The following is a 17,647-nucleotide window of genomic DNA, read 5'->3' as shown; positions in this document are numbered from 1 at the left end:
CTGTCAAATCAGACTCCATATCCAAAACAGGAGTTTTAGGACTGAAACAAAACTATCCATTGATTTGGAACCGAGTGGGCAGGCGCTGAAATCGAAAATCATTCCTGGACCAAAATGTTTCTTTTTCGGGCCCAAAAGCTTTTGCTGACTTATTGAAATCACCTCCTCAAACAATTCTCGAGGCAATGTCTGGAAAAACTCGATCCAAAACAGCAAACTTTGTACAGCCTGGTACAAAGAAGATTATTGTTCAGCCAGCAAAGCCTAAAGTTTCGAAGAAGCCTTTGTCTTTTCAAGAAGTTCTGGACACTTCACCACCCCCTCTTAAAAAACATAAGTACAACGATACAAGTCGTATACAGTCACACTTCCATGAATCACATTCAAAACCTACCACTCCACTTCCTCATTTTTCACCACATTCACATGATGAAGAAATCTAACCACATAAATCCCCTTCACATATAGAGGATATTGATGAGGACTTGTTAGACCATCCACAGCCTCAAGACTCTTGGGATTACTATTTTATAGAAACACACGACAATACTGATCCTGACCTCTATCCTTCACAGCCTTCACCACCAGACGATGCCTCAGCTTTCCAGGATTTAATTGATTGGGTAGCAGCCTTCCGTCATGTCCCGTTACATAAAGATGCCATTCTCCTCGAGACTCACTAATGCTGAAAGAGGAACACATAATTTACCAATGCTAAAAAGGGTTCTTAGTCCTGCTGATGACATTTTTAAAGACCCAGTTAAAACTTGTATTGTCATACCTAGAATAGACAACAAGTACAAGGCTGCACCTTCAGAGCCTATATACATTATGGATCAATTAACACGGGACTCTTTAGTGGTAGCAAATGCTTGAAAAATAACAAATTCCCAAACCACTGATGGTGCTACCTCTACCAGACAAGGAATCTAAATTAATGTAATCCTCTGGTTAAAAAGGTTGCAGCGCAATCAGCAAACCAATGGATGATAGCTAATAGCCGGGCTCTATTCGCTCTCTTCGATAGAGCACACAGGGATGAGATGGAGGGGCTCCTCCATCATCTCCCACAAGAGTTTAAATTAGTTACAGAAGGAAAACTAATTTCCAATAATTCCATTAAATGTGTCCTTGATGCAGCTGACACTGCAGCTAGGAATATCAATACCAGCATTTTACTTCGTAGACCTGCTTGGCTTAGGGTGTCTGGTTTTAAACCAGAAGTCCTACAGGCTGTCCTTAATTTACATTTTTATAGGTAACTCCTCTTTGGGCCTCAAGTTGACTCGGACTTTGAAGAAGAAAAAAAAAGACACAGATGTGCGAAAATCAATGGGGTGCTTCAAACCACCACATTTTGTGGTGCCTTTCGTGTCCTCATTTAGACAAGGCGGTAGGTCTGCCCCTACTGATACATTAGCAACCTCCATCAAAAATCAGAATCAATCCTCACCTTCTAGAGGTTTCTGCAGAGGATCATATAAGGGGAGCAATTTCAAAGGACATGGTTGTGGAAACTCCACCCGCACACCCAATAACAAACAACAACTTAATTTACGTTCTCCCAAAACATTTAACACCTGTAGAGGGACGTCTTACATTTTTCTACAGCGATGGAAGGACATTCCCACCAATCAATGGGTATTGGATATTATCCAACATGGTTACTGTCTGGAGCTCATCACCACTCTTCCAAACATCCCACCACACAAACACAACCTCTCTACAGCACCAAGCTCTAATCAAACAAGAGATAGCAGCCCTTTTAACAAAGGGAGGACTAGAGCCAGTTCCAATTCAACAACATGGAACGGATATATTCCCTATACTTCCTCAACCCAAAAAGGGCGGCGCAATCCGACTCTTTTTGGATCTCTGAGCATTAAATCAATACATTCTGGCAGAACACTTTCACATGGTTAGCCTTTAGGAAGTCCTACCGTTATTCAGCTGGTAGATTTCATGTCCAACACTAGACCTCAAGGGTGCCTACTTTCATATACCCATTCAGTCAGCTCACCGTTTTCTATTCCAAGGAAAACATTGTTCAAAGTGCTTCCCTTCAGAGTCACCACAGCTCCACAAAATGCCTATCAGTCGTAGCAGCACAGCTATGAAGGGAGAAAATATTCATGTCTTCCCTTACCTAGACAATTGGCTTCTAAAAGCAAATTGATTAAGCTTATGCAGCTAATATACTCTCAGAACTCGAACTCTCTTACACCAGTTAGGGTTCACAGTCAACCTGCAAATATCTCATTTGCAACCAGCACAAATACAACCATACTTGGGGGGCCATACTAAATACTCAAGTAGCAATAGCACATCCAAATTCGGTCAGGATTCTATCTTGAGCACAACCATTTCAGACGGGAGTACAAATCCCAGACAAGTTGGTACCAAGACTACTAGGCATGATGGCATCCTGCACAGCCATAGTTCCACATGCCCAACTACATATGAGACCGCTGCAAGAATCACATCAATGAACTCAATCACGGGGTCAGTTGCAAGATCTAGTGTTGATAGACAGCCGCACGCATCTCACACTGCATTGATGGAACCAACAAAACCTATTCAAAGGGCTGCTGTTTCTAGACCTAGTTCCCCAACTCTTTCTTACAGTGGATGCCTCTTTTACGGTTTGGGGAGCTCACCTTCAACTTCTAGCCATCCAAGGGATAAAGAATGTACAACACCAGAGTCTCCATATCCACTACCAAAAGCTTCAAGCTGTTCACCTTGCACCGAAAGCATTCCTAACTCACCTACAGAACAAAGTTGTCTTATTCCAAACTCACAATATGACAAAAATGTATTTACAAAAACGGGGGATGGGGACACTCTTCAGCTATCACACATAGCACAGACAATATGGCGTTTAGCTTTACATCACAACAGTAATCTCCTAGCAGAACGGAGACTAGCATTCAAGTTGCAGACCTCAGCAGGATACAGCAACAAGTACACGGATGGGAACTTCAACCCAAAGTTCTATTCACATAGTTGCGCAGATGGGGGTCTCCACAAATAGACCTATTTGCAACCCCAGAAAACGCAAAATGCTAAAACTTCACAGCCAGTTTCCCACACCCACTATCCAAAGGCAATGCTCTACGGATGAATTGGTCGGGGAATGTTGGGTACGCTTTTTCCCCCCCTTCCGTTTGTGGTCCGGAAACTCCAGCGAACCGCTCTTATGCTAATACTAGTGGCTCCCGCATGGGCTCTTCAACCATGCTTCACCACTCTACTGGAACTTTCTCAGGTACCACATGAACACTTCCTCCCCACCCAGACCTTCTCACATAGAACCATAAGACATAAGAAATCAGACATCTCAATCCCAAATAAATTAACTTTGCAATATGGCTCCTGAAGTCATAGAATGTGGGCCCCTAAACCTTCCACAATCATGTATGGATATTCTTAAAGGCGCATACACCTACTACCAGAAAGTGTTACGCCGTTAAATGAAAGATGTTTGTTTATTGTCAAAACCAAAACCCTTTCGATGTTAAAGTACAAACAATTATTTCTCTTTTACCTCTACAAACATCAGGTCTTGCGTACACTTCTTTAAGGCTACATTTGCAGCCTGTCTACAAAAAAGACAACATACATCTTTATTTAAGATATGTTATTAAGGCTTTCATGGGGAGACCTAAAAGAATCATTCCTCCCAAGCTAGCACCAGCTTGTAATGGAAATGTTGGATTAACACTGCTCATGGGACCACCATTTGAGCCATTGGATTCATGTAGGCTCCAGTATTTATCTTGAAAAGTTGCTTTCTTAATAGCAATTACTTCACTTCGAGTTAGTGAGCTCCAAGCATTTATTCAACTGCACAAAAACAAGGTGGTCTTAAGGACAAACCCAAAGTTCTTTCCTAAAGTGGACTATCCTTTTCATATGAACCAATCCATTGAACTACCTGTTATTTCCAAACCCAGATTCAGTTGCAGAAAGATCACTTCATACTTTAAATGTCAAAAGAGCTTTCATGTATTATATTGACAGTACTAAAACATTCAGAAAGAAAAAGCAACTATGTGTTGCTTTTTCACCTCCACACACTGGGAGAACAATTTAAAAAAATGGTATTGCCAGATGGATAGTTAAATGCATCCAAACATGTTTTGCAAAAGCTAAAAGGCAACTATCGTTTACTCCTAAAGATCAATCCACTAGAAAGATTGGGGTTTCTATGACATTTTTAGGGAACATTCCAGTTGCTGAAATATGTAAAGCAGCAACATGGCCCACACCACACACTTTAAAAAAACCTTTATTGTGTAGATGTGGCAGCACGCCAACAATCTAATGTTGGACAGGCAGTACTGCGTACTCCATTTCGAACTACTCCAAGGTCACACCAGCAGGTCCCATCGGGAGGCTCTGGGGCGTCTGGGGGCAGAGGGCTGTTTTGGTGTCGGGTGTCTGTTCACTTTCATTGGGAAAGGTCTGGTCAGAAAGAGACTGCAAGCTGGAACTGGCAACCTGTCCGGTTGAACCCACCTGTGGGGGGTGCGGGGCTGGCTTTGTCATTGAGTTGCTCAGGCACGTAGGGAAACAGTCTGCTTCTCCTCTGCAAATAGTGCTCAGGTGCAGTGGTGCCTTTAGGTGTCTGGTTCCTGCACAGGAGACACTCATGGTTAAGAGGGGCCTGCAGAAAGAGGCTATAGGCGGCTACTGGGAGTCCAGTCTAGGCAAACCCAAGTGGGTTCAGCCTTTGAGGGTCTCAGAGCCATGTTGGCACCATTACCTCCCTCGGACCTGGGCTGCGGGGTGAGGGTGCAGAGGCACTTTGACGTGTCTGGTGGCGGCAGTCTGGTGCTCTCTTTGTCTTGGTTCTGCAGAAGAAGGGCAAATGGGACAGCTGGACCACTCTCGATGTGGGTCTCACCGTCCCTGAAGTCCCTCAATTTGCAGTTCAGTCTTCCTTGGTGTTGGTGTCCGGGCTGAACATAAAAAACCTTGGTTGCTGCAAGGGGCCTGGTACCCCAGGTATGGGTACTGTGCAGCTCTGGTCGGTCCTGCCATCCCCACACTTGGAAGGAAGACAGATCAGACCTGTGGGAGCACAGTGACCTCTTCCTGGGCGGCTGCAGTGTCAGTAGTCCCGGTAAGTGGCAGGGTGGGGAACCGGACCTAGCTTCTTTTGATGCCTGCGGCTGCAAGAGAGTATATCCTCTGCACCAAGGGAGTTCTCTGTTGATTTGTGAAGCACTGGCAACTCTCTGGGTTTCTTGGAGTCTGCACAGCGGCAGGACAAGTCTGTTTCTCCACGAGAGTCTGGTGCAGCAGGGTTGATGGCGGGTTAGTTGTCGCTCCTCTGTTCTCCGGCAGCAAACTTCTCTGTCCACTTCTTCTTTGTGTCTGTCAAATTTGAAGTCCTGGAATCAGGGCTTCACCCAACTATTGTATTTAGGTGGCGTTACTGGGAGTGTCGGGTATTAGCCAATGGGCTGCCTACCTTTAGCGTAACTGCACCCTCTGTATGACCACTTCTTGTGGGAAGTGGAAAGGACACAAAGGAACTAATTCCACCAAAAACCAAGATGGGGGAATTTTCCTAGTCGTGTTCACTTTAGGTAGCCCACCTTAGGGGTGGTACTGGCCTGATGGTGATGACAACTCCTTACCAGCCTATTTTCCCACCTGTCCTGGTGCCAAATGGGCCCTGGGTCGGGGGTGGCATTTGCCCTGTCTGGGGTAAGCTAGAGCTGCATATCTCGGTCGGTGGAGGCTTTGAACCCTACTTCCTTGACATGCAGATTACCAGTGATCTTGCTTGAAGGAGGTGACATCTGCCAGTGCAGGCATGGTTTCTGACCTCTGAGAGCATGGGCTCTCATCTTCAGGGGATCACAGACCCGTCTATGGTGGCACGCTGGACAGGACCAGTCAGCCAACACACTAGAGATCAGTAGGTTTTCAGGGAGTACCTCTACCCTCTGGGTGCATTTATGAATAAATCCATCACTGGAATCAGTGTGGGTTTATTAATATGAGATGTTTGATAGCAAACACCATAGGTTTCAGTGAAGCCATTATGTAGCTGGGAAACTGGTTTTGACCAGTGCCCAGTACATACCTAAGATGGCTTCCCTGCTCACTTGTACTGTCAGTAATTGACCTAACAAGCGCATAGCTGTTCATGCAAATGTCCTTGCATGTAATATAATGCACCCTGCCTTAGGGCTGTAAGGTCTGCTGTATGCAAATATTACATGCAGTGTTAGGGGACATGGCACACACTGTGTGCCCCATGTGGTGTTTTCACTTTTTATAGCACCTGGTCATGCTGTCTGCAGAGGCTGTCTGCCTGGGTTTGGTGCAGGGTCCTTTAGAGTGGCACAAGATATGCTGCTGCTCTTAGGGCCCTCTTTGGTACTTATGCCCTAGGTACCAGGGGGTACCACTTACTAGGGGCTTACAGAGGGGCTAAATATCTGGTCAGTTGCGGATCAGTCGACCAGTTACCATGTTTTGGGGAAAGAATACTGGCACTGGGGACCTGGTTAGCGGGACCCCAGTGTACTCCAGTCAAAGTTGCATCAAGTACCACACAAAAAGTGGGGGCCTACTGCAACAAAAACCCAGTTTCCTACACTTAAATTGGCAAAATGTCATGAATTGTCTTTTGAATACAAAATAAAACTAGTGTGGCTGAGATGGTAGGAGTGCTGATGGGAGTGAGGTGTGCTGGTGAGGGAGTACGAGTGGACTAGAAGTGAGATGATTAATGAGGTACATGTGAAGAGAAGGGTTGTGACATGGTCCATGTACACCTTTCACCTTCAATAGCATGGGTTTTTACTTATGCCATTAATGAATGCACAAATATGACAGTTTAAATGTTGGTCTAATAAACAAAAGCAGTATGTTTCTGTAACATGGCTTAATTGTTCCGAAATGAGATTCTTTGTGTATTGCATGCAGCTTATTTGTTGATTGGTTTTTGTAGAAAAGGAAGATGGGGCCATTTCTACCATTGTAGTTCGTGGTTCTACCGACAATCTAATGGATGATATAGAACGAGCTATTGATGATGGTGTTAACACTTTTAAAGTTCTGACTAGGGTAAGTAAACCTTCATTGATTTATTTAAAACATGTTTTTGATATCAAGATAGATTTTTAACATGCAGCAAATCATAGACTACATAAATTGGTGTCCGCCATTATGCTAGGTCGGTGTTGCCATCTTTTACACTGCTTATAGCTTTTGCACGTGGTGTGAAACAGGACCAAGGCTAGACCTGTTGTCTTTGCCATTGCATGTTCTAACTTATTACTTTTTCTTTTTTAATTTCTCAGTATTGTGAATATTTGTTCCATTTAAATACAGTCAATTTGGTTTATGAACTTCATACTAAAATGTGTGTTGTAAAATATTTAACTAATTCACCTTTCCCTCTGAATTTCTGTAGGATAAGCGTCTTGTTCCTGGCGGTGGTGCAACAGAGATCGAATTAGCCAAGCATATTACATCCTATGGTGAAGTAAGTTCTGCAAATTTGAACCTATTAAGATATTAGGACTAATCTCTAAAGAGTTTCATATCACTTCTGATCTTTAGGGTAACCTATGTCTGCGGGGGGCAGTAGTCCGTTAAGTTCCAAAGATAGTTTCTCTAGTACATGACCACTATAAGAGAACCATTGTTTTATTATTCGCACCTCCGCATTTGCACTCTAAAGTCGGCAATATTTATTAAGCAGAGGAAGACTTTTGGCTATGATTGGAAACAATTGGTTTCTACTCTTTTTGTTCATGAATAAAAGTTAAGTGCCAATGTTTGATACATTAAGCAACGTTTGTGCAGTTGCAGATAGCTACTTACAGAACCTTGTTCATGAGGATAGTCAGTTCATTTTCTAGATGCCTAGCCTTTTCTTTAAAAGTCCCTGACTTAAACAACATTTTTGCTGCACTTTCCTGTTAGATCTATAATGCCCACAAACGCTTTAGGACATTGCAGCTTGTCAGTGTTTTCTAATCACACTGAAAGGAGATGTCTAGCAAATTCCGGACACTCGATAAAATTCACAGTGGATTGCACAGTTTGTTCACAGTACCTTAGGAATTACTTTTCGGCCTACTCTTTCTTCCCCAGCTGATTGACTGTTGCATGTCCTGGCAGGCTGAACAAAAAAATCTCTTAAACGCATCCTGCCAATATAAAACAATTGTGTAGCCCTCCGTGTCCGAGCATTTCTTTATGGATGATTTTGACAGTTATTTGTGCAGCTAGCACAAGAAGATGATGGACGGAGTGCTGAAACTTTTCAGACACGCCCACCTAGTCACAGATAATGATAATTACGCACTTGTATAGCGTACGACTACCCGGAGGCATCTCTGCGCTTGCACGAATACCGCTGAGGAACCCTTCCTGTCTTTTCCCTGTGAGGTGACCCACTCCTGGGCACCCCCAAGGTGAAACCAGGCATCCTCAGCGTTGTTGGGGCCGTTGTGGAGATTAAGCAAGCTATTGCCCAGAGGTGTAGAGTGGGACTCATGATTAGAATAGGCACCGAGGCGAGAATTATCAGCTCCGAGGAAATTTTGAGCCAGAGACCTGCCGAGGCGGGAATTGAACCCTGGTCCCGGGCCAGACTTCTGCATCAGGGTCTGCCGCTCTAACCATTGAGCCACACTTCTCTGTGTTGAATCCATCATCGTTCTTCCCGCCCCAGCATTAATGGCTGTATAATCCGATTCCCAGCCTGTTGAGGTTGGAAGAGTTACTCTCAAAGCTTGCTATTCCTCCTGCACAGCACCCACACAGCCATCCCCTCGGCTAACATGTGTTGTGCTGCAACCTTGTGTCTGAAAAAACGTAGCAACTGGATATGGTGGCTGGTGTTGTACAAATAAGCAGGTGGGTATATAAAGCCTGGAGGAATGTTGGCACAGCCTCAAATTCTTATACAGTAGCAGTGCTCTTTTGAGTGAAGCTTCACCAGCCCGCATGCTTGTACAGACATGTCCAAATCAATTGGGACAGAGAGAGGAATGTTACGAAGAGTGCTAGTTCCACCAGGAAGGTCATCTTTTGCTATTTACCATGTATGTTTTGTTTTTATACTAACATTCTAAATAAATATAAATGTGTTTTAGACGTGTCCAGGACTTGACCAGTATGCCATCAAAAAATTTGCTGAAGCATTTGAAGCTATACCACGAGCTCTGGCAGAGAACTCTGGAGTGAAAGCCAATGAAGTCCTCTCAAAGCTGTACGCCGTTCATCAAGAAGGCAACAAAAATATGGGTTTCGATATGGAGGTAAGTGTTTAAAAAGCGTGCTGCTCTCTGAATATCCCATTAAAATTATGTAAGCTTGGCATAGCTTGTTACACTTGCCTACAGTGCGCTCTCTTGAGTTTATTTCCACTGTGGTATGTGTAATAAATTCAATTTATCTAATGTCTTCTAATAATTGACCGCAAAGCTTTGATAGAGGAACCAATTGACTTGCATAGAAGATTAGTCACAAAATATTTTTTTTAAATGTAGTGTTAAGTGTATGTCATCCACAAAGTGCACTGCAGTCGCTGAAAGTGTGACACTGAGGTGTCTTGTAATCTAAAAAAAAAAAAAGATTCTAATCCATGTCTACAACATTCACTAGCTTTACATCACTTTTTTTTGTGTGCTTGGCTTAGATATGTCATGCCTATAACGTTTATCAATCTTCTTAGTCCGATTATATTTTGGGAGAAGGTTTATCCTTACCTAGAATAGTCAATCCGGGTTATTTACTATTTTTATTCTGGTTCTGGAGTCCATTCTGGGTTCTGGTTTTGGCTCCTGCACCTGACTAAATCGTGTGATTCTGGGCAGATGAAATGTAGTGCTTTTGTAAATGTATTAAATGCAATGTTCACGCCCAGTTCAAAGGTGCAAATCCCCAGTTGATGTGCATGCTCTTTTATAGGCCCCCCCCCCCCCATCACCTCCAGTATAGTACAACTTTTCCTTGCTCCTGAGCTAGATTTCCTATATAAAAATATAAATACATACACACCATCTCCTGGTAATCCTGTCCCTGGAGTTTACTGAAAAAAATGTGTGCAATGAGGCAGTAAATTTGATTGGAGCTAGAAAAACGAGCATTTCAATCAGATGCTTCTTAATGATTATTAACTTAACGTATTCCTTGTTACAACCCATAATACATCCTAATGACAAAAAAATGGGTAAAACACATCTTCTTAGATAGCGTTTGTAGGTTAAATAGGACAAACAAAAAATAGTGTTTCTCCTCCCCCCCCCCCCCCCCCCCACCCACCAAAGAAAGATGCGAAGTGTAGGAAATCGAAATGCGAAGAGAATACTATAAAAGTGCAACCATGAAGTCAAATTGGTAACCCTTTAGGATTGTACAAAATGTATGTCAACATAACAAGCTAAAGATGTTTGTGTTGCAGGGAAAACGGGCATTGGCAAAGCCAACTAGCTGCTGCTCTCTTGGCTTTGCTAGTTCTTGCTAATTTTATGAATTTTTTGTTAAGCTTTGGTGCTTTTTAGTAAACTTGAATGGCACAGCAGCAGTCCAGTAGATGAAGCGGGTTGACTGAAAGCCCCTGTAAATGTATATAGTGTGTGTGTGTATATGTCATTTATTAAATATATATTTTTCTCAAACAAAATACGTTGACGACGCTAGAGCTACAAATGAGTTAACAGTAAGTGCGCTCGGTACAATCCAGGGGGTGTTAAATTGAAATTAACAGAGGTGACTATCTGGTGCATGTAGTCTTCGGCTTCTAGGCTTTTACAGTACTGGGGCACCTGCTCTCCAATACAATCCGAGTCTAGCTAAACAGTTAAATGACCGGCCACACAGTAGTGTCTTTAATGGTAAGGGTTGTCACATATTGGTAATAAGTGATATGGCTCCTAGGAATTTACAGTTAAGGTAACTTCTGTGTAAGCCTACATATTTCCTACTTAGGGCTTGCATGCACAGGGCAGAGACCATGTAAAAAATGTGTTGATTTATAGGTGTCCGTCTTTGATATCGATTTGTACTTTCTTCCAGGCTGAAGCTGCAGCTGTAAAAGATATGTTAGAAGGTGGTGTTTTGGACACATATCTTGGGAAATTCTGGGCAATTAAACTGGCAACAAATGCTGCAGTAACAGTACTCAGAGTCGATCAGGTGAGTCTGTTGATCCAGGAACAGGGTTTTCAGGATATTTAAAAAATATATATTAAAATGCGAGGGCTAATAACCTGAAATTAATCTTTTTCATGACCATATCGTAAACTGGAAAAGCAGTTTTTAAAACACAGGCACTCTTTAAAGCTGTCTGACAACGAACTAAAGGGTATTTATATAGTGAAACATAGCTTTCTCTGTTAATTTGAAAACAAATGTTGCTCTTCTAGTAATTGAGCATGAAAACCTAAAACTCTTGGGTATATCTTAAATTACTGGACCTGGGTATTGTTACTTTGTGAGAAATTTCATGATGCTGTGGAGATGTTGAGACCAAACTGTTCTAGTTTTTCTGACACCACCAAGGCCAGATACATTTCAGTTCCATCAGTCCCACAGACAGAATGTTATCTTTCAGGATGGAAATTTCGATTAAAATAATGGTGAGCTATATGAAGCGTGTTTAACCCTGTTCTTTTAGTAGCTCCTTTAGTTGCATTGTTGAATGTTGTTGCTGACACGCAAGACTTTCAGTGGACTCTTAGATAGTTACATCTGTAGGAAGCTGGCTGTTTATATAGTGGACCAAAAAGCGGTACCCTGTGTAAAGAGTCCAGGCAAAACCCAATCAGTTTATTCGGGTACAAATGACACGCCAAATGCTCTCTTTTGTGGTAGAGTAGATGAGCAGTTATGCATATCAGAGAATACTGCTAAGTAATTATTGCACATGGAAAGGCTGTAAAGAAATCCGACACCAATTTATTAAAAAAAGAATCATATTTCTACATAAATTTAGATACCAAGATGATCGGGTAAGTACTTTTGGATTCATGAATTTTTACAGGTTTTTTAAAGTTGACAGTGCAATGTTTGGGTGCAATAATGTTATCCTGGGGGAGCATATACTGCATTCTGGCATGTAACGGCAAATTACAGGACTGTTCTCTGGGACTTAAGGTGAGTATGGAGCAAGGTCCAAGGCCACACCAACAGGTCTCATTACTTCAGTGGGGAATGGTCTGGTCAGAAAGAGGCTGCAAGCTGGGGGACAAGTCCGGGGGAACGACCCTTGAGATGCTTGGGCAAGTAGGGACACCGTTGGCCTACTTCTCGAGCTGTGTGGTTCGGGTGCAGTGGTCTTTTGGCATCTGGTTTGATGCTGGAGCCCTTCGTGGTTGGACCCAAGGATGGACTCTGCTCTTGTGAGTCGCATGTGCACTGTCACCTCACTCTGACTCTGGTGCTGGGGTGCTTTGAGGTGTTAGTTGGTTGGTCGAGGACTCACTCTTGGTCTTTGGTTTCTGCAGAAGTGGGCAAACATGACAATTGGGCCACTCTCGTTGTGGGTCTCACTGTTCCTAATGTACCTCTGTGCAGGTTTGTGTTCCTCGCTGTTATTGTCCGGTCTAGTCACAACAAGCCTTTGTTGCCGCAAGTGGTCCAATACCTCAAGTATTGGGCGTTGTGCAGCTCCGGTCGGTCCTGGGGTCCCCACACTTGGATGGAGGATGGATCTGATCTGTAGGTGCACAGGTACCTCTTCCTGGACAGATACTGTCGGTAGCCTCCCAGTGCACTTCAGTAAAAGTTGCATCACATTTTAGACAAAAATTGGGGGTAAACCACAACAAAAACCCAGTTTCCGACCGCATCCATTGGCAGAAAACCACAGGGCAGGCCAGCAAAAATGTAAGCGTGCACGGAGTGTTCACTGCCTTCCCAGTGAGACATGGTCCTTTCGTGCCACACTAACCAACTTGTCTCTCAGAGATCCTGTAAACAAGTAACACCTTATCTTGTTTTAGGGGCAATAATATAATGTTAACAGAATCTGATATCCCTCAGATCATTTCTTGTGGTACATTCACAAAGCTCCTATCTGCTTACCTCCTACACTTCTGACATGCAAATGGACCAATTGTTACAAAGAAACACTAACAAAGTATGAAATTGGAGTGACTGGGATAACTAATGCTAGGGATTAGTGCTATGGTAAACTTCTTTATCCACCTTTTTTGTTGTCCTGCTCATTACCCAAAAGAAAGGACTGCTGGTGAAATGATTAGCTGGAGTAATGTACCTTTGTAGTGTGACCTATTAAATGTTTGTACTCTAGATGAAGTTGAAAGAAACTCGTTTTCATATTGATGTATGTAAACTCCTATAGATCATTATGGCAAAAGCAGCAGGTGGACCTAAAGCCCCCAAAACACAAGGACACTGGGATAAAGACGATTGGCAAGATGAACCTGAAACGTTTTAGTGATCTGTTAAACATCTGGTGCCTACATTGCTGAATTTATAAGTAAATGATCTGTGTGTTGCATGAAAGGATTTTTGACACACAACTAACAGGCGTTTTTCACATTCAAATGCATTTGTTTGGGTATATTCACTTTCTTAACACTGTGACCTTTGAGTGATAGTGCAGTTGCTTGCAAATGGAATGTACATTAACCGATAAGATGAAAATCATTTTATTTTCACTCCTTTTTAATATAGGCTGGCTTCCTTGTGAGCACTGACTTAATGGTAGAACCATATGAATGATTTATTCTTTTAATATTTTGAACATATTTTGTGTTTTGAGTTTGCATGAATAAATGTGCATGTTGCTTAGCATGCTCGAGGCCTTGAGGATTTTGTTTTGTAATTTGGTTGTTTCCTGGTTATTTCCTAGATCATCATGGCAAAGCCGTCTGGTGGGCCAAAAGCTCCAACAGGAAAAAAGGACTGGGATGATGACCAAAATGACTGAACAGCTGAAGTGTTTTTTTTTTTTTTTTGATACGTCTTGTGGTATTCTTAACTTAACTCCGATTTCCAAAACAATAAAACCGCACCCCAATGAAATGTTTGTCAGTTTTATTTCAATTTGCAGATATAACACCTAAAGGTATTTGTATTTAATCTAAAGAAGACTTAAGTTATAGGCATGGTCTGTGCGCTTTATTTGGCATCACCATTAAAAAAAAAAAAAAAGAACTTGAAAGTCATTTAAAATCCTTGCCTTTGCTTTTGACCCTGTTACTTTTTTATCTTGCGGGAGAACATGTCTGTAATCTCTGGATAACCAACATGCAAAACGTCTTTTACAAATGGAAGAATATCCTTTCATGCATGGGAGGTGGCAAAGAGGTAACTGGACAGTAGCCATTATTGATGTCGGATCTTTGGAGCATCATACTCCACTTAGTAACACTTTTCAGCAGGAAGTTCAAATTACTCTTCACTCAGCTCCTACCCACCTTCTTTTACGCTGGATTTTGTTCCCCTCTCTGGTAAATTGATTCAAGTACCACCAGTTTCAGCAAACGGGTAAATGGATAGGACTATGCCTATGAATGGTATATCAGGTTGGCTTTTATTTTATCCACCTGAGGCGATCATTTCCATGGTAGTGATTTAAACTTTTATCCAGCATGCTTAACATTCAGTATTTTTGACAGGATGTTTTTCTTGTGTTCCACTCTTCAGACCTTTTTATGAGGATGGGGAGAGCTGCTACCAAGGCAATTTAAGAGCTTAATCTTGAGAGAGACTGCTCACTCCTATGCTCTACACAACCGTCCCTACAAGCTTCTTGTGTACCTTTGCCACTCAATGCTTGATGAACTCATTTTGTTATGCAGGGGAAAGAATCGAGGAGCTTTTTTTCTTGGCATCTGAAGGATGTAGGATGGCAAGTTTACCTGTGAGGCTTGTGCCTGACATTTAATTGATTGTATCAAAAACAATGTCTCAACAGGTAATATTTGATAGGCTATTAAATAAAACATGCACATATAGTTGCAGAAATGAAGAGCAGGGAGGCTTCAAGGTTAAAGGATCTGCCATGGGCACTATATATTCATAACATGTATGGGAAAACAACAGTATCAACACTATTTACACTGAATCTGGGTGTAACCCGTAAAAACTTTGTGCACATAAGTGCTCGTGACAAACAAGGTGGATGGCGCAGGTGACAAGTGACACAGCGAAGAGCGGCGCAGAGTGAGCAATAGTGATAATATTTACGAGGTACTTAAGGTTCACAAATAGTTATTTACAAGAGTTACAAAGGATTAACATTTTGTGAACCAGAGCATAGCGCCGAAAGTTGCGCTAGGAGGTCAACAGCCTTTCGACCCGTGGTAAGTTAGGGTCATCTTCAGGATCAGGTTACCGTTTTGCACGTGCTGATGTGGGAGAAGACGGGACAATTGAATCACGAGGAGTGGGCAGGAAGCCCAGAGGTAAGGATGTACTGCCAGCTGGAGTGCATCGGGGTGTGTGCACGAGGCAGCCATGGTGTGGTATCTCTACGAAAAGTTACTGTTCATCAGAGTAAAGAAAGAACCGTGTCAACACACAGACATCCTGGGTGTGAAAGTTTGAAGCCAATTACCGGCGTCCAGGTTAAGCATCCTGAGGCTGAGAAGGGACTGGTGTTATCACATGGGCAGCTGGTACAAGAGGATGTGGGAGGCCACTGCCAGCATCTCTAGGGAAGTGTCTGGGGGGTTCGGTCAGGAAAAACAATTGGTTCAAGGCATGTGAGCTACCATTTAGTGTTGGGTCTGGATGTTTGGAAAGACTTCAATGAAAAACAACTTGCAGTCACGAGGTAGGTGACTCCTCCTCTCAGTGATAGTGCGCATAGGCATCGACTCCATTGTTTTTGGGTTTTTTCCGCCATCGGGTTTGAAAGTGTATTGCTGTGCTCCGGTTTGAAACCTCTCTTCAGGTTCCCCTTGGTGTGCAATCCATTCTACCCTCGACTGTATTGTTTTCGTACTTGTATTCCACTTCTCCGCGTATTGTATTGGTGGACAAAACTTCTATTTCGATCGGAAAACTCCTGGAAGGCTATCGTGCCTCACCGCGTCCGACCACCTCGCAGTTGATGGAACAAACTCAATTCATATTCTGTCCTCTGTGCCACGCAAAGTATCCACACACCGACTCGCGCGAAGTGTGCATCTTCTGCTGATCTCCGGAGCACAACTAACAGAGCCTGGATGCGTGCACATCTTTCCGTTAAAAGGCTTGACATCGTCAAATGCAGAGCCAAAACATTGAATCCACGCCGGACATATTTGGAGAAGGTTCTGAGCAACAACATTACGATGCGCATGGGGCCGAGGAAGAACCTGTATCCATTTTGGAATCTGACTCTGACATAGAAACACACGTGCTGCAAGGTCAGCGTCTTGTGAGTACTGAACACCCCTTGCCCCAAATACCTATTCAGCCCAAGCAAAAGGCTCAAGTCCCTCCTCCGCCTTCGGCCACGGTCTGCACCGAGAAGGTGTTTCCAACGCGCCCCGCCTTCCTGCTTGGCACCGAAATACGCACCAAAGCCTTCCGGCCTGGGATCGAGTCTGGCACGGAGCTGAAACCTTCGGGCTCGAACCTGAAAACTGCTTCGGAGCTGAAACATTCAACGCCAAACCCGGCTTCTGAACTTAAACCTTTGGCACCAAAAATTCATCTGACCCAGGCACCGAAAATCTCTGGTCCGAAACAGAAATATGCTCCTCTGCAGCAGCAGGATGCCTTGATGCCCCAACCCGAAATCGGACCCCAAACAGAAAGAACTCTATATTAATCCTCAGAGGACATCTTTCTACCAAATTGCCTCAAACGTAAACCAGAGTCAGGACACTTCTCATATTCCTTTGAAGAGGAAGCATGTTGGTACTAAATCCTCACCTCCTCCACCTCCTTCCCCCCAGTTAAATCACTTACTAATTACAACAACTAACTCTCCTCAACAACCTGATAAGGATGATGGTAAAGGTAGGGATGATCCTTCACCAGCAGATCCCAGGAAAGACTATAACACTGACTCACCCACAGATAATGACCCAGACCTTTACTCTACAAAGCCTTCCCCCCCCCCCCCCACCATACGACAATGTAAGGTACATAGGATTACTATCTAGAGCTGCAGAGTATCATGGGGTACAATTACATAAAGAATCCTTAGAAGAGGGCTTTCTATTTGAAACCCATAGTAACTCACATAGGTCCACTCACACTCTCCCTATGCTCAAAGGCATGATGAGACATACAAACTATCTATTCAAAGACCCTGTTCATGCTCTTATTCCCCCCCCCCCCCTTCCCAGATAGACACAAAGTACAAGTCTGCCCCAACAGATCCAGCTTTTATTAAAGGGAAGTTACCACTGGACTCTTTTGTAGTCTCTAATGCCCGTAAACGTACCAATTCACCAACTTCAGGGGATGCCTCCTCCAGACAAAGAGTCAAAAATAATAGACGCCGCCGTTAAAAGGGTAGCGGCTCAAGCAGCAAATCACTGGCATATTGCAAACACCCAGGCCCTTCTAGCCAGTTATGATAGGGCACACTGGGACGAAATGGAGCAATTGCTCCAATTTCTACCAGATGAGCATAAGGCTAAAGCTCAAGATCTAGTCCAAGAGGGAAAGCTCATCTCAAATTCATCAATTAGGTGTG

At 43.3% G+C, this 17,647-nt stretch overlaps 1 protein-coding gene across 3 annotated transcripts in view; it reads left to right on the top strand.

The window, feature by feature from the left end:
• Positions 1-14,031, top strand: part of CCT8 (chaperonin containing TCP1 subunit 8) — a 64,811-nt gene extending 50,780 nt beyond the window's left edge. The window contains exons 11-16 of one of the 3 annotated variants that reach the window (XM_078658382.1): positions 6,974-7,089; positions 7,439-7,510; positions 9,132-9,296; positions 11,056-11,175; positions 13,346-13,459; positions 13,859-14,031. In XM_078658382.1, coding sequence (XP_078514508.1) covers positions 6,974-7,089; positions 7,439-7,510; positions 9,132-9,296; positions 11,056-11,175; positions 13,346-13,441 — 569 coding nt within the window. In that variant the 3' untranslated portion in view covers positions 13,442-13,459; positions 13,859-14,031. Of the gene's footprint in view, positions 1-6,973; positions 7,090-7,438; positions 7,511-9,131; positions 9,297-11,055; positions 11,176-13,345; positions 13,484-13,858 lie in introns of all 3 variants that reach the window. The other 2 variants (XM_078658381.1, XM_078658383.1) reach the window with 2 other exon arrangements.
• The last annotated feature ends 3,616 nt before the right edge of the window (positions 14,032-17,647 follow it).

The sequence above is a fragment of the Lissotriton helveticus genome, chromosome 8, assembly GCF_964261635.1.
Source record: "Lissotriton helveticus chromosome 8, aLisHel1.1, whole genome shotgun sequence".
In the NCBI taxonomy this organism is placed as follows: Eukaryota; Metazoa; Chordata; class Amphibia; order Caudata; family Salamandridae; genus Lissotriton; species Lissotriton helveticus.
Note: the sequence above shows the minus strand (reverse complement) of the source record. Positions and strands in the feature narration are given on the sequence as shown.